This window comes from Denticeps clupeoides, chromosome 13 (genome assembly GCF_900700375.1).
Source record: "Denticeps clupeoides chromosome 13, fDenClu1.1, whole genome shotgun sequence".
Lineage (NCBI taxonomy): Eukaryota > Metazoa > Chordata > Actinopteri > Clupeiformes > Denticipitidae > Denticeps > Denticeps clupeoides.
The window spans coordinates 12,426,622-12,442,461 of record NC_041719.1 but is presented as its reverse complement, the minus strand read 5'-3'; the positions used below and the strand labels follow the sequence as shown (position 1 = coordinate 12,442,461).

The 15,840-nt window shown below is 42.6% G+C and overlaps 2 protein-coding genes across 9 annotated transcripts in view; one reads left to right on the top strand and one right to left on the bottom strand.

Moving 5' to 3' along the window:
- Window positions 1-337: 337 nt before the first annotated feature.
- tm6sf2b (transmembrane 6 superfamily member 2b) lies at window positions 338-8,320 on the bottom strand. The gene is made up of 11 exons (XM_029001433.1): window positions 8,222-8,320; window positions 7,930-8,034; window positions 7,382-7,485; window positions 5,232-5,329; window positions 5,047-5,150; window positions 4,851-4,933; window positions 4,394-4,518; window positions 4,207-4,308; window positions 3,499-3,591; window positions 2,189-2,308; window positions 338-1,421 (listed from the first exon to the last, which is right to left on the bottom strand). The coding sequence occupies exons 2-11, from the start codon at window positions 8,013-8,015 to the stop codon at window positions 1,212-1,214; spliced, it is 1,125 nt and encodes a 374-aa protein (XP_028857266.1). The 5' UTR covers window positions 8,016-8,034; window positions 8,222-8,320; the 3' UTR covers window positions 338-1,211.
- A 900-nt stretch (window positions 8,321-9,220) lies between these two features.
- The window catches only part of sbno2b (strawberry notch homolog 2b), a 30,173-nt gene continuing 23,553 nt past the window's right edge, over window positions 9,221-15,840 (top strand). For 2 of the 8 annotated variants that reach the window (XM_029001404.1, XM_029001405.1), the window contains exons 1-2: window positions 9,802-9,937; window positions 15,525-15,626. The gene's annotated coding sequence lies outside the window, so the exon portion shown is untranslated. Of the gene's footprint in view, window positions 9,388-9,801; window positions 9,938-10,265; window positions 11,092-13,615; window positions 13,685-15,524; window positions 15,627-15,840 lie in introns of those variants that run through there. The other 6 variants (XM_029001403.1, XM_029001409.1, XM_029001406.1 and 3 more) reach the window with 5 other exon arrangements.

The window sequence follows — 15,840 nt, the reverse complement described above, 5'->3', positions numbered from 1 at the left end:
CCTATGAGTGTTTGCAGGTTAGAAGATGTGTTCATGACACACAATAATGGTAAAGGCATGGACCTTGGTTTTGCTGCCATTATTGGAAAAATCTGTAAACTAGGTCTGTCCCAGCCATGTAGGGTGGCTGACTGAATAATTTTGTAATGAAACCAAAGTGTGAATGGAGCGTACTTCATTCAGATGGTGGCCTTTAAAGCACAAGACCAGACACCATCGCACACACCCACACATCAGGTGCAATTTAGCTGGATCACCAACATGTGTCTGTCTTTGAATTGTGAAAAACACGTAGAGGAAACAGAAGATCCTGCTGCTTCCACACAGTGCCCACGGGACATGCTATGCTGTACATCGAGAAGTTCAGGGTCATTTAGAAATTTGACTAGAATAAAATGAATAATAAAAAAGTTAGAAATAATGACGTACCGTGACCAGTTTTATTGCTTCTTTAACCAGTGTTTACAGCTTTACTATCTTTGAAAATGGTTAAGACATGAAGCTTAAAAATGGACACACTTATCATTACGAACACCGCATTCCACTAGAATGATAAAGTTCCACTCTACATGTATGCAGATAGTCCATCATTATCAGACATTTCCAGCGACAGGAGTCATTAACAAGATGAACATTCGACCCACTTGATGTTGTTTTATTGCACCAAACAACTGTTCCCCACCAAAAACAATGTCATTTTAAATGACCCTAAATTTTGGAAAATTTGTGCATATGAGGAAAAATGCTGGGCCTGGTGTATGCTCTGGCTGAACTTATTTAACACCAGTGAGACTGGTCAGTAGCAGAGGAAGATGGTATGATTTGTGGATAATGATTTGTAATGGCAATCATTTGTGCATTGAGAAAGTTAATCTGTAACAATGATGTCTCTGGATTTCAATAGGCAGCTCATTAACCAGCTCATTTTAAACTTTCCTGTAGAAAAGCTTATTTGAAAGCTACCTTCCTTGAGTTCAGACAAAAGATTGCGTGGAATAAAAAATTACTGCCAGATGGCATTATAATTTGTTAACAAAATATGCAGAAGAATAGAAGTGTCCTTACAATTCGTTCATCTAAAACAATGATTTGACAGTTGAATGTTAAAATTGCATATGCAGTAGATTTACATGAAATGCTAATTACCATCTAGGATAACACTGTGGGCCAACTGCCTGAAATTCCACAGGGTCAGGTGTTTGTGCCACAGGCTAGTTGACCTTCTTTTCGTGGTTGGAGTGTCCCGGGGCAGCAGGAGACAGGAAGAAGGCTGGGTTGCGGGCGCAGCGCAGGCTGAGTGCCAGGGGCACCACCACATACATCATGTTTAACAGGAGTACAGCATGCCACGCTGCTGCGGGAATGTGGTAGGCCTGCTCGGTGCGTGGGTGCAGTGAAGCCCCGATGTGGCACCACTGGCACTGCAGAGCAGAAATATGTCTTGTTGACATTTTGAAAACATTTTTGAGACAGAGTTTCCCAGACAGTGCAGTAGAATATGTTTTTTTAGTATGATCTGGATTCGTAGCAATGGTACAGTACATAGACTAAATATATGGAACATATCAAATATAAATAGATGGCCTCTTCCGCTTTGAGTTTCTGCCAGAGTCATTAGAATTGGCAGAGAGTCATATGCTGTACCAGACATGGAAGAGATGTACTACGCTGTTCCTTTGATAAAGAAAGCCAGATCCCCAGCAGCTCAGCCCCCATGTGGGGAAGGGGGTGGTGGATACATTTACAGAGGGCTTTGATCAAGAACTTGTTTGATGGCTATACAGTGACATAAAAAAGGGACTTTTACTACATACCAGATACCAGTGAGCTGTTGGGTGAAGCGGTATATCTCTGTTAGCTAGAAGTGATTATTAATGTCTACGAAAATCCTTTCATGTAGCTGGTGTTAAAATAATGGCTTGAGATACTATACCGTTGCAACATCTACAACTGGCCACACAAAGGGTATGCAAACTGCAAGAATTATTTGGACATCAGGACTGACAAAATATGACAATAGTGACACCAGCAGTAACAGGCTATCAATAAAAATCCAGCCAACAAATGACTGCTGATGAAATATGCTGAACCAAAGTCCACATTAATACATTAAAGCTAACCTATAATGTCCAAATCTGCAAGTCGTGCACTGTGTAGTGCTCTACCAATTCAATTATAATTTTTGTACCTGAGACATGGCCCCAGCAAAGAACACGGTCCAGTCCAGCATCCAAGAGCAACCCGGTGTCCTCAGCCCATATATAAAGGCTCCCAGCAGAGGTGTAGCGTAGAACATCATGAACAGCATCTAAACAGACATAACATCACAAACATCCAATGGGAGACCAATGCAGCATATCCATCCTCAAGGGTATCAGCACCGACAACTGAATATAGAAAAGAGCCATCTGCAGCTCGCCACATTTACCAAAGCCATACTGATCACTGTCAAGCCTGCGAAAAACGAAACCATGGGCCGATGGTTTCTATAATGGAATCACTGTTTACCTTTGGAGAATAGCTTATATACTTGACATTTATTTCACAGGAGTACCTAGAGAACAGGATAGTGAATGGTCCGAGGCCTCACAGCAAGTGCCTTTAGTCTCAAGCGGTTGTCTACTGATGATCGCTTCCGATGGTTTAACATGTTGGTCATGGGCCAACAGAGAAGCCCTTAGTAAACACACATCAGCACACAATGCATTCTGCTTTTAAAGGCAGAAAGCCACGGCTCACATGTGCACACTAAGATGTTTTCCCTCTGTTTTAAGCTGACAGAGGGCTCAGTCAGGACTCAGGGGGGAGATTAGCTTATCTGGTTCCCACAGTGCCACTGCAGCTTGATCGATGTGCCACCATTGTAGATGGACTTGAGCAATAACAAGGACTTTTGATAACCTATTGATGAGAGTAGTAAGTTAAACAAAAACAGTGACCCCTTTCATACATTTGTGGTCACGATTTACATAGACTTACCACAGATGCAGTTCAATAATGTCAGGTTTCAATCAATAAATTCTGTCGATTTATTTGATATGGAGTCTTGACCTTAAACCTTGTTTAAAAGTCAGGTTCACTCTTTTAAAAAATAATAATTTGGCTAAGTGTACAATAAGTGTAATTTGCATGTATATGACATTTTTGGATTGACCAATGCTTAGTGTGCATGTAAGAGTTTGACCGGAACTGTATTCAGAAAGTCCACAGACTTGTTTCCGTCACAGCCATGTTTGCTCACTGTAAAATGAGAGCCACCCAGGGATCTGGGTGCACGGTAATGAAGAATAATGGCTTTCTAATCGCCACTGTAAAGGCTGTGGGACAGTGAAGACAGAGTGGGCTCACAGCCAGCCAGGGGCGATCTGTTGGAATGTGCTGGTGATGATGTGGTTATTTAAATCAGGGAGCTAGATTACTGCCATTGTCATTGTCAAGCCTAGGCGTGCACCGTCAATCATGCTGTTTTCCTTGTTTGCTCTGTGGAAAATCCCTCACCATGACCTTGGGATATCCAACAGGATCTTTTAAATACGGCTCATATTGGTCGATGTAGGTGGCGCAGACCTCCAGGGGACAACCCAGGGTCACCTAAAGAGACACAAGAAGAAAATATGCAGGAAATAATTTTCCAGCAGGATGCCTGTGGAAGAGGAACAGGGCTGACTTACAAACTTGCATTTTTTACATTATGGACCAAAACAATAGACACAGGACTATGAAATAACACATTATTATTAACAATTATGTAATTAACAAAAAAAAGCAGGGAGCTTTTGCTGTGATGGCAGCATTTCACATTCCTGGCTTCTCTCGACCACCTTACGTTAGACAACAGGAATGGTTTCCAGCAGTCCTGAAGGTTGATGTTGAACACTTTCTTATCATTCACTCATGTTAATGAGCATCTCATGAAGCGACTTTTGATGACGATAGTGAACAAAGCATACCAAAAAACGGGCGACTTTGAAAGAACAGATTCATCAAAGATACTTCACTTTCTCTTACAACAAAAAATACTAAATGTGTCTCTTGCATTAGATTCTTCAAAATGGCCTCAATCTTAGTCTGCATTACCACCACAGAGTAGGTGTGTCAAAACGTTTGGCTGGCGGTGTCAATGTAAAGAGAAATTTCAGCCCTGCCATACAGCACTAAACCCTTTTAAACAGAGACAGGCTCTTTCAGCACAGAATCACAACTCACAAAGCCCCTGAAGAGCGTGAACCCCATGGCGGCCAGCAGGCAGAGCACAAGCAGCAGGTCCAGGGGTCGCCAGATTAGAGATTGTTTCTGCGCACGCTCCACCTGACAGATTAAAGAACCAGTCATTATCCACAACTGCGACATGTGCAGAGTCACAGAACCCTTTTAGATGCTGGCCACTCCTCACTTTAAATGCGCCTACTGGAAGCAGCTCCTGCTGTCGCTTGAACAGAACCACCGCACCCCACACAGGCACCAGCAAAAAAGGCATGTTGAGCCAGAATGCCGGACGAATTTCTGAACCATATTTACCTGAGGGGGGTGAGGGTTTAAACAGAACATACACTGGTGTTTACTGTTGTCAGTGACAGGATGATCCACACATAAGCACCCTCATCTGGCTAAGATTATGTTTATTGTACATAGATAAATCCTTGGGCTAGACACACAAGCGTGCCGCACAGAGAAGATAGAGAACAGATGCTTGGTCTTGTTCGGCTGTTGCTCCGATTATGCAATCTCAGATGGTGGGTAGAATGTGACTGAAGCCTACACTGCCGCAACAGAGCTACATCCCTGCGCAGATGTTCCTTCTATTAAGAGCGTCATGCAGGGATGCACCGGGGTGCATGCTGGGGTCTCACCAATGACAATTCCTGTTACAAATACAGTCATGTTAGCAACCAAAGAGCCAGCCCAGAAGATGCCAAGGCTGCGATACGGCTTCCTGCGGGGAAAGAAGGGACAGGAGTAATTATCTCACCGCCTCGACCCACATGCAGCTCGGGAGTACAGTTTACCAAAGCGAAGAGGTCACTGAAGGAGGCGCGCATGATGTACCTCTGAGACATTCTCCTCACCATAGTGAGATACATAATGAAATGGGCGACCCCATCCCAGTAGCACATCATGATGGCGTATGGTGTGCCCAGGTACGGCTCCCCCTGGAACACCCCGGTAAACATCACACGAGTCGAGCACATGAGAGTGGCAGTATGGTAATAAGCTCGTGTTGTTCTGCATACCGTTTTCTGGTAGAACTCCATAAATCCAGAGACGAGGCCGTCATACTCTAGGGCACTTGTCAAGTCAATTATACAAGTGAAGCAAAACTCAGCAAAGACTGGAAAAAATAGATTATATGTTAGATTTATGCGCACTATCAATAATATTTAGCATAACTGTGAAAATATGTCAAATAAATAAATAAACACTCATTTGACATTCATTGATGCAAGTAACAGTTCATGAATAATAACAGTGAAGACCAGGCACACCTGAGAACAGTTCCCGGAAGCTCTGATGGGAAGCCACACCCCCTTGATTCTCGCCCCCCTGACGCCTTCCATATTTCAATGAGCCCACATCAGAGCTCCTGCAGGTTTGTTTGTCCAGCAAAATAAAGTGCTGGACAAACTCCGCACATGGGTCTTCCTCCTTTCTGTGTCGTTACAACTGTAAACCAGCTTCGGTTCAAGAACATTACGAGAGCTTTCAGCAGACAAACCCAAAGCAGAGAACGTCTACGGTATTTTTTTGATTGTCCAGGTTTAGAACAGTCTTTTATTACAGGACCTTAATTTACAAGATATGGGGATTGAGCAGACCTGTGATCCATTTGGCCACATGCTCCATGGTTACAAACCAAGAGTTGTCATAAAAGTCCAGTAATACAAAAAAAAAGACTTCTGCTAAAAACAGGTCTGGTGTGTATTAAGAGCATTAAGAATAACTGTTAAAAATGAAAAAAATCTGAATTTGTTACCGAGTTCCATGATAAATGTTTGTCTATTCTTGGTTTAATAAGGTGCATTCTTATTGCATTCTTTTCTTTTTTTCTTTTCTAATTTATTCGCCCTTTTCAGGATACTCTAGTATCCATCTGCACGTAAATCTTCAATTTAACAGTCCCACATTCTGAAGAAACAGCAATTACCACCACTCAATGCATTCAATTTCCACTCCAGCCCTCCCCGAGAAGGCATCCATCCTCTGTGTAATTACACAATCTGCTTTGTCTGTTCCCTGAGCTGGAGAATCAAAATCATTTTAGAGCTTCTGGATGGAGCAAATTATATTGTCAAAAAAGTGACTGAAGCATTTGCCTATACAGTACAATTTGCTTCACTTACCTCATAACATTTCCTCTTTAACTGCCTGTACGGAATTTCCTTCTTACCACATATTGATTTCTCTTGCTTGTGCGGGGCAAGAGATAATGATGTCTGCTAGCAGGCGGGTTCAGCAAGGATCCATCTGCAAATTTTGTTTTTTCTTGGGCACGGAGTGAGGACATGCCAAAGGGGCACTTTTACTGATAATACCCTGCAGTGCCACTGTCCCGAAGCCAAATACTGAGTGGCAGGGGACACAAGTCACGAGAAAACCTCGGGACAAAGGCACCAATAAATAATGTAGTGCTGGTAATAGCTATGTCCCCCCCAGGGACAAGTGCACTAATTACATTGAACTGATTATGTTTATGAATGTCAGATTACTTTTTTGGAATTTTAAAGTGTAATCTTCATAATGAAGAGGAGGGCACACATTTACTTAATTCAGGAATTAAATGTGTCCTCCGCATTTAACCCATCGCCTTAGTGAGCAGTGGCCCTTGCTCAGTGGCACCTTGGCGGTTCGGGATTCGAACAGGCAAACTTCTGGCTATGGGTACACTTCCTTACCCGCTAGGCCACCACACCGACAATCTCTTTCCCATTAGTCAAGCTTCTGGCCTAGCGGGTAAGTACGCAGACCCATAATTAGAAGGTGGTGGGTTTCTCTACTTCATCTGTGGCATGCATGAGATGGGGATAATAAAAACCCTCCATCACACAGGATGGAGTTTTCTGTTGCCTCTGTTGGCTAAGAAATGTTGCACTTGTGTCTTTCATGAGGAATAATGGGTTACATTTGATTTAATCACAATTTAATCATGAGTGTGAGTCATGTTGGCACTTATGCCAGGAAGTGATATTTTCTTTCCACATTTTCTTACCTGTCAGGGTAAAGGCTTTCAATTGACTGCACTCAACACAATCAACATTTGCTTAAGATTAAATAATATTAATCACGACATATTACCTGTTATGGTAACGTATTATGTGTTATTTAGAGTGAGGAGAACCGTATTGGCAGGCACACATTTTTACCTGCTTGATTCACTGTATCTTACCGTAGAACAGAGGATCTTTTGGTGGGTTCCAGCGGACAGCAATATAGACTAAGAGGAAGACTGCGATCAGGACTGCAATGCCTATTTCCAGGATGACCACTGGCCTGTGGATTTGAACATATAGTGTCAAGCTGATATTTGGGTAAAAAAAAAACAAAAAAAGTTTAAGCATTACTGCTCTTTAAATGAGTTATTTGTCTTAATCAACCTTACACATCATCTCTAATCTTAAATTAATGAGTACTGATGAAAGGCCGTTATGGAGAGTCACAGTCATTAAACCCAAACCCAGATCAACAGGACAAATGATCAACACCGTCAGCTTCACTGTCCTTCTTATTTAACATAATCCCCAACATATATTTACTACAGATTATAATAAGGTAATTTTGGTGTAATTCACGTTTTATAATAAAAGTATTAGCACAGACGCCGCTTAGTGGTTTTACATCAATCAATGAGCGCCATCGTGCGACAGAAGTTGTATTTTAGATGTATTTAAAGACCGAAACAACTTCTAATGCAAGTGGGACTTGAAAAAAACTCACTCCTGAAACGCGGGGACGTTGTTCATGGTATAAAGGACCACGAGGGCCGATAAAGAGAATAAAAAGATGCGCGTCTCCTGCCCCATTCTTCCGGCTGTTCCAATCCTGGCGAGCACAGATTTTTATTAATAATAATAATCATCATCATTATCTCTAAAAAGAATCATTCGGTAAAAACGCTGAACTGATTCATATGGAGACGTTATCACCATCGGCAACGTTCAAACATTATCTTGAAAATATACAATTCGATCACGATCGTATTTGTGTTGCAAAATGATTTTTTACTCACCAAGTTGCCTTTGACTGAGTCGCTCAGATTATTGCCGGTATGGAGTTCGGCTTCGTTTTGTCTACTGCTGCAGTAGACAAAACGAATCAGACAAGTGGCCCTTATTCCAAGTTGCATAAATCGGATTTACATAACTAACATTTCTCCGCGTATTTAACCAACGTGAACTTAGAAATATGTGTTAAGATGCTACAAATAGGCCAGAGCTGAGCTTTATGGATTAGATGTTGCAACTTAACATGTCTTATCCATCTAAATATTCATTTTTTTCGTGTTCGTTTTTTTTTATATATGAATATAAATATAGCGCTATTTTCATTCGTTAGACCCCCACGCAGAATGTGATGTGGGTGGCGTCGTCCATGCACGTCCAGCAGGGGGAGGCAGAGAGCTTCCCATAAATAACCGAGATGTACACGGATTATTACATTCAAGAGGTAAATGTTTATGTCCGCGCTGTTTGTGAGTGCTGGACTGTGGTTTATTTGAAAAGTGCGGTATTTTGAAGATTTATTCTTTTCTTTTTTTGCTGTTGAAGATGTTTTTTGAGTTAAGGTTTATTAAGGTTTATTCGAATCCAGCAGCCAGGGGATGCGGGTTACAGTGTATTTCTTGCTGCCGGTCCCCAGCCCGGGTAAATGGGGAGGGTTGCGTCAGGAAGAGCATCCGCCGTAAAACTTTTGCCAAGTTGATCATGCGGACAAGCAGACCGGTTGAGTTAAGGTTCATTCAGTCTATTGTAAAATATAATATAACATATAAAACAAATAAATTGTCGTTTTTACTTAAGATAATGTGCTTTCTAAACGAACGAGTCTTCTCCTTTCGGATGCTCTGGTTAGGAGACCGCACACCTGACCGGGCAAGGATTCCCTTCCGGCTGGAGACCAGCACCGTGCAGGAAAACACACACACACACACACACACACACACACACACACACACACACACACCGCCACGTGCATCGCCGGTGGAACGAACACGCGGCGGGACGTGAATAAACGTGCGCGAATAAAGCTTGCGCCCGGGCCGGATGGCGGCAGCGCAGAACTTTCAAAATGGCTCCCCATGAGGAAGCGAGTCGGGCGGGTCACGTGGCTCGGCGACGCCGCTCGGACCCCTCGCCCGTCCCGGGAGCGGCGTTTCATCCAGGGACGTTTTCGGCGGTAAGCGTCTGTGTTGTTGTTTTTTTTTATTATTACTTATTTGTATTAATTTGTCTGTAGTCTCCTGTGGTTCCGCGTTTAAAACGCGAATGTCGCCGGATGTCGTGAAGCCCGTCGCCCGGCGCGCTTTAACTTCGACGAGCCGGCAAAGCGTCGCCGCTCAACGTCACTGGACTTCGAAGGACAAACTCGGCAACTTTTTCTTTCTGAACTCGTCTGTCCGGCCACCGTAGCGAGTGTTTCTCGGCCGTAAAGTGGCTACGTGTCGGCGTGAAGTTTCAGTTTTGTTTCCCCGTCAGTCAGTAAATGGCAGACATTGCGCCACCTCATTAAACTGGAACGTTTCTTTCCTGTATTGTGTTAATTCACGGTATTATTATCCTGTAATTACACCTTCTCTCGTTGTTAGGTACACTCTGTGTATGGGTGTGTAAGAAGTGCGCTGTGTCCTGTAATGTCCTGCCATGCTGATGCAGTCTGTGGTTATGAGGCGGGTGACGACGACGCATTTTTGCCCTCAGAGCTCACCGTGACGTCCCGGCTTTTATCGGTACATAAATGCCTCCTGAAGTGAAATGTTATCAACCCATCGGCTGTGTTTAGTGTAGTTATGGGCGACCTGATGTGTTCGGTTTTGTTCGGGACGGTGGCGCCGGCCCTCCATCGCCTCTCGACAGCAGCCGCCTGGGCCCCGCGGGCGCGTCCAGGGGTGAAGCACAGAAAGTCTAACAAATGCCTAATGGTTCATCTATTGAACAAGAAGAGTCGCTTTGAAAGTGGCCCAGCGGTTAAGGAGGCGGCCCCGTAATCTGCCGGTTCGAATCCCGAGCCAGGGTTCGCTCAGCAAGGGCGATGGTTAAATTCAGAGGACCCATTTTGTTGTGTCACCGTGTGCTGTGCTGCAGTGTTTCTCACCGACAATCACTTCACTTTCACTTTGTGTAGATATATGTTGAAATCAGGAGTATCCACAATGACGCCCTTTCGAATCGCTTTCTATTCAGACCAGGGCTGAGACGGAACCTCCCAAAAATAGCCTGTTTAATGTCACAGGTCGGGAAAGGAAGCACAGAAACCAGACCAGACCCCGCAGCTGTAACGCTAAGTAAAATGTGGAGTAAAAGATGCTTTGCAGTCTCTCTGTCAGGCTGGAGACAGGACAGACGAGGAAACCCGGTTTTCTCATGGACCATCGCAGACACCCAGGCGAGTCATTTCCCAGCAACCCTTGGATGCTTCCGTCAAGCGAAAGCGCGTCAGCTTGACGCAAACAGACGGGCACTTACGAAGGAATGATATCAGCATTGCATCTCACAAGCCTGTGGGTCTGTCTTTCCTGGGAAAACAATTATCTTCCCGAGACCTTGGAACCACGAGCAACAGGTTGAGCTACGCACGTCCCAAGACGTCCTGCGTGGGGTCCAAGCGCTGTCACGTACACAGGCTCTTCCGGGAAGGTGGCCTGTGGTTGTTTGGTGCGGCTGCCACACCGGCATCGTCCCCCCTCCTGCCTCCGGGCGAGTGCCGGTGTTGGGAAGGTCGTCGGAGGAGCAAGCGTCGTACTTTACTCCCGAGCAAAAGCGCTTTTTAATCGCAGACATCCCTCTCGTCCGACCACACCGTTACGGCAGATACGCAAGCTGGTGGGCCGTGCTGCTTATATGATGTCTGGTGAGATGCACAGGCAATTTGCATAAATGACACGTGAGTCCCTTATTCACCGTTTCGATTCCGATTTCGCAGATTACGATAATGCCTGACAAGGAAACTTTAAAGTGTGTCACTGTTAAAAACCCTGTTTAATTAATATTTATATTTACATACTTCACAAAGAATCAACTAGTCCTTAAGGAATATGCGCACAATTTGTTGGATTATTTATTATTATTAACAATAATTTTATTGTTATTTTATTGTTATTAACAATAATTTTAAGGATGGTTTCTTTAGAATTTCTGTAAATATAGTAATATGGCATGCTGTAAAAGTTCAGTAAGGGTTCATGTACCAGGATATGGGGCTTTTGTTAAATATCCTTGAATTTCGTGATCTTCCAAACTAGTCTCTTCCGTACTAAATCCATAATTTAAAACAGAGCGATTGGGGATAGCGCTTCGGTGTAGACGACTCGAGCTTTGATCTCACCACACGGATCAGTCAGTCGCTACCAGTGAATTCCGTTTTGTTGTTTTTGAAAGTCAGGCGGCTTTGATCACCTCTGCAGGAGGTTTTGTGGATCCTGTGGAGTCATTAGGAGTGGTTCTCATCTCCGATTCCCTCTATGATAAAAGCAGTCTGTGACTCACCGTTCCATGTCTGAATATGGCGAGGGATTACGTTACATAAAACAGGTCCTTGTATTTTTACATATGGGGTAAGAACATATTTTCTCAAGAACAGCTGAAGTTCTTGTGAAAATATGTGCCAGGACCAGTACACTGTGAGAATCTTTATTGCTCAATTTGTATTTAAATATTACATTTATCTGTGTTTTTTATGAATATGGGATAAGCAAAATTATCAGTACTTTAACACAATTTAAAACAGGCAATACCAAATTACGTCCAATGTGCAGAAACAATAAAATGAGTACATACTGCAGAAAATTATTTTTGGACATAAAAAGAAATTGTGGATGTGTCTCACCTTATTTTTGTAATTTTTCTGGTTTTCTTTGTGGTATTCGAGGTCCCTATATATATTTGAGCGTGGAGTGGAGTGAACACACTCGGTCTCTCTTGCTCACAGATGCTAGCAGAGTTTGGCGCCTCATAGACAGCGCGGAGCAAAAATAAAAAAAAACGAGCGGAGGTAGAGGACAGATACATGGCGGAGGCAGAGAAATCTGCGCGAAAATATGCAAAAGCGATATGGCACGGCACGGGAGCACCACGGCAATGATCCTGCACCTGAAACGCAAACATGTTGGAGTGTTTGAGGAGGAAGAAGGGAGTTCAGCAGCAGGGAAAGTCACTACAGAATCCTACTTTTGTTCCGTTTTGAAGTCATTTACATAATGTCCCTGGTGCTGGTGTTTAACTCGCCGTGGAGGAGAATTGGACGGGGACTTACAGCGGCACCTACAGGTGTGGAGGGGGGATGAAACAGCGTTCGGACTTTTCTCGTTTTCTCTCTCGTTTTGTCTCGTTTCCAGTCCAAATATATAAAATCTTAAATCAAGATTACTAGACAAGAAAAATGGCATGAGAAAATTAAGTGATGCTTAAAACTTCTGTTTGAGATGATATCTCATTAAGATTAGTTTTCTTACCCCATTGGCAGATAATTTTGCTTGTTTTAAACAAACAAAATTTTGAGATGTTTTATCAGAAAACAAGACATAATTTCTTATGCTATTTCATGTGTCTAGTAAATTTTTAGAGATTTTTTAGAGATTTGGACTGAAATCAGGACAAAACTACTAAGTTAGAAAAGCATTTTTTGCAGTGTGTGTGTGTGTGTCAGTGTGAGAGTTTGTGAGTGTGTGCATCTGCGAATCTGCATCTGCAGTGTAGTGTAGAGAACAAGTTCTGACATTCAAACAAATCCTGTTAAATTTTCTGATTTGTATTGTTCTTTATTTTTTTATAAATTATTTATCGTTCTGGCAGCTCAGGTGGCACTTTATTTAAAAAAAAAAGTCTATATTTGGCAGATGTAAAGCATACATGTGTATGTTTTTTGTGTTAGTCAATTTTTATTTTATTTTATTATTATTATAACAGCTCAAGGAGCAACATGTTTGTGCACTTTCTAAAGATTTTGGTTCTGTTTTTGAATAAAGGGTTGGAAATTAATGCTTTTCTTGTTTTTTTTATTTTTTTATCTGATTCTACAATTAATAAAAAAAAAAAAATCGACAGATTAATCGATTATTAAAATAATCGTTAGTTGCAGCCCTACAATAAATAACAATTCATATTATTTTGCCTCCATTTTACGCCAATCATAATGACTGTATTTGAGGAGTTGTTGCAAAGTTTTTTGAGAATCACTATGTTACTAATTGGAAAGCATTTGTGCATAATTAAATACATAATTACATCTTGCTGAATGTTTTGAATTAGGACTGTGTTTGCAGCTTGTGCTCCATCCTTCATGAATATTTCATTTCTCCTTTCAACTGTCTTTCTTTATCAAGTGCGTTCAAGGTAATTCATCTTGGTTGCCTGTAATTAGCCTAACGTGAGCTCTGAACAGAGGCTTCCTAATAAAGATTTGTGCTCAGGTCTGCTGCGGCAGATGCATGCTGCTCACGTGCTTTCACATGCTGCTCATCAAAGGCCTCAGATGGCAGGTAGGACTTACACAGAAGTCGGCACTCATTTAGCCATAATTGTGTTGTATGTTGCTGAATAGAGCTGGACACCAATACGGTGCTGGCAATATTGTTATGTTATTACTGCATGAATTTTATTCTGTGCTAATTTCACGTGAAAATGAATAAGTGTTATGCTGTAAATATTATTATTTGTTTTAATGTGCACCAGAAAATGATGTAAATGAACCAACTACTTGAACGGTGTGGGCACAATCTAGTAAATATAGAAGTGTTTGTTTAAGCCTTGCTACATCCAGTGAACAGTTTATTAATTGCACCACATGGAATGATTTAGTGGGAAGCGAGTAGAAACAATAAATGGATTTTGCTGCCCCGTCTGCTGAGTGAATGAAACAGCGCCAGCGTGGGTGCTCCACCAGCAGATGGGCTTTTTTCAGTTTTCCAGTAATGATAATGGTGTTTTACGGGAAGAGGACATTTGGGAGGCCAATAATGATCAGTATTGATTGTCCTCAGAGACAAGGCGGACACCTCTGGTTGCTAGGATGCGCTGGCCGCAGGTTGTGTGGAAACAGGGGTGACGTAGTGGAGGACTCCCAGCTGCTGGGAACCCCAGAAAGAGCTGAAGTGAGCCCCGGAACATGTTTAATCTCTGAAAATCTACTGTACATGGCTCCAAAATTGTGTAAGCCAAATTTCCTGAGCCACCCTTCTGCTTCCCCAGAAGAAGCCATGGACAATAGTCCATCTAATTAAATTTAGAGCTGAAGAACGATATGAATCTTTCTGGCTGGTCTTTGGCTGCGTGTTCTCAGCAGCTCTCATTTAGATCTTGTGTTCCGCGGCCGTGGGACATCAGGGCTTCACAAGGACTCCATTCATGGCCCTGAGGGAGCCTGCTAACCGGAGATCTTAAGAGCATCGCCACACTTCCAGGCGACAGCAGAGAGCTGCCGGGGTCAGGCCATGGTACAAAGGACTGGTTGTGAGACTTTATGGTTGGAAACATTTTCTTTTAAGAAGAAGAAGAAAAGAAAGTGAATGTCATCGTGAAACACAGCACAGCACGCAGTGCACACAACCAAATGTGTCCTCTGCTTTTAACCCATCGCCAGTGTGAGCAGTGGGCAGCCACATCGCTCTCTGGCACTCTGCTCTCATTGTCCACTCTGCCCTTGCCTCTTTACTCATCTGCTTCACAGAGTCTGACGTAGTACAAGATAAGGACCATTGGTGAGCGGTGTGGGGACGCTACTTTTGCTCAGTGGCACGAACCGGCATCCTTCTGAATACGAGTCTGCAGTGGTGGCCTAGCGGCTAAGTTGAGAACCTTTTCTTGGTCCTTATTTTATACCATGTGCTACGTCAGAGTTCGTGACGCGAATGAGTAAAGGAAGCAAGTGAGTGGAGAGGCATGGCCGAGTGAATAATGAGAGCGCCGCCAGAGTGGGATGTTGCATCCAGTTCTGTTTATTTATTGCTGCAGCAGTCAGGGAATCTGCTGCAGATCTATTTCATAATGCCCATACTGCCTGAAATACATGAAGTGACTTGGGAAGTGACCTTGACAGAAATGTTCTGGAAATCCTTTTTTTGTTTGTTTGTTTGTTAGCTAGATGTGGAAGCGGAGGATAGCTACTATAACGTCTTGTATACAAGCTTTGACAGTCGGCCATCAATTCAGTTGAAGCCAAAGTGCGTAGCTCGCTATTAGGTCGGTAATTAAGCCAGAAGGTGTGTAACTTATTTTGACAAAGTAAACATTTCTTAAAATTATAAGGTGATTCACAGAATGTGGAAATCTGACAAGTGGATAATAATATTATAGTCTCCTTTACCCTCTATGAATATGCAGTGACCCAAGACAGAAATCCATTCTGTCCATGGATGATGGACGGATGATGATTTTCTTTGAGAAAACTAATCAGAATCAAATAATATCTATTGGTTTCGAAATGTAAGTGCAATGAAAGTACTCATATAAAGTAACGCCATGTTTACATATTATTCAGAAGTATAATGGATCGTCTTATGGAATGAGTGCACTATTCCAGCAACTGTCATTTAGACATGGCAAATTGATACCATTTACCCTGACTGAAAAAAGTTAATAATATTAATTTTCTTAAACTAAGATGTTTAATTTATGCTTATGGGTGCATTGTTTTTTT

Bases quoted from the DNA above. Each gene is read 5' to 3' on its own strand.
- tm6sf2b (XM_029001433.1), bottom strand. From the start codon at position 8,015: ATGGGGCAGGAGACGCGCATCTTTTTATTCTCTTTATCGGCCCTCGTG. The intron at 5,330-7,381 runs GTAAGATACAGT...TATTTTTTCCAG, and splicing joins AAAAGATCCTCTGTTCTACG to TCTTTGCTGAGTTTTGCTTC. The intron at 4,309-4,393 runs GTGAGGAGTGGC...TTAATCTGTCAG, and splicing joins TTCCAGTAGGCGCATTTAAA to GTGGAGCGTGCGCAGAAACA.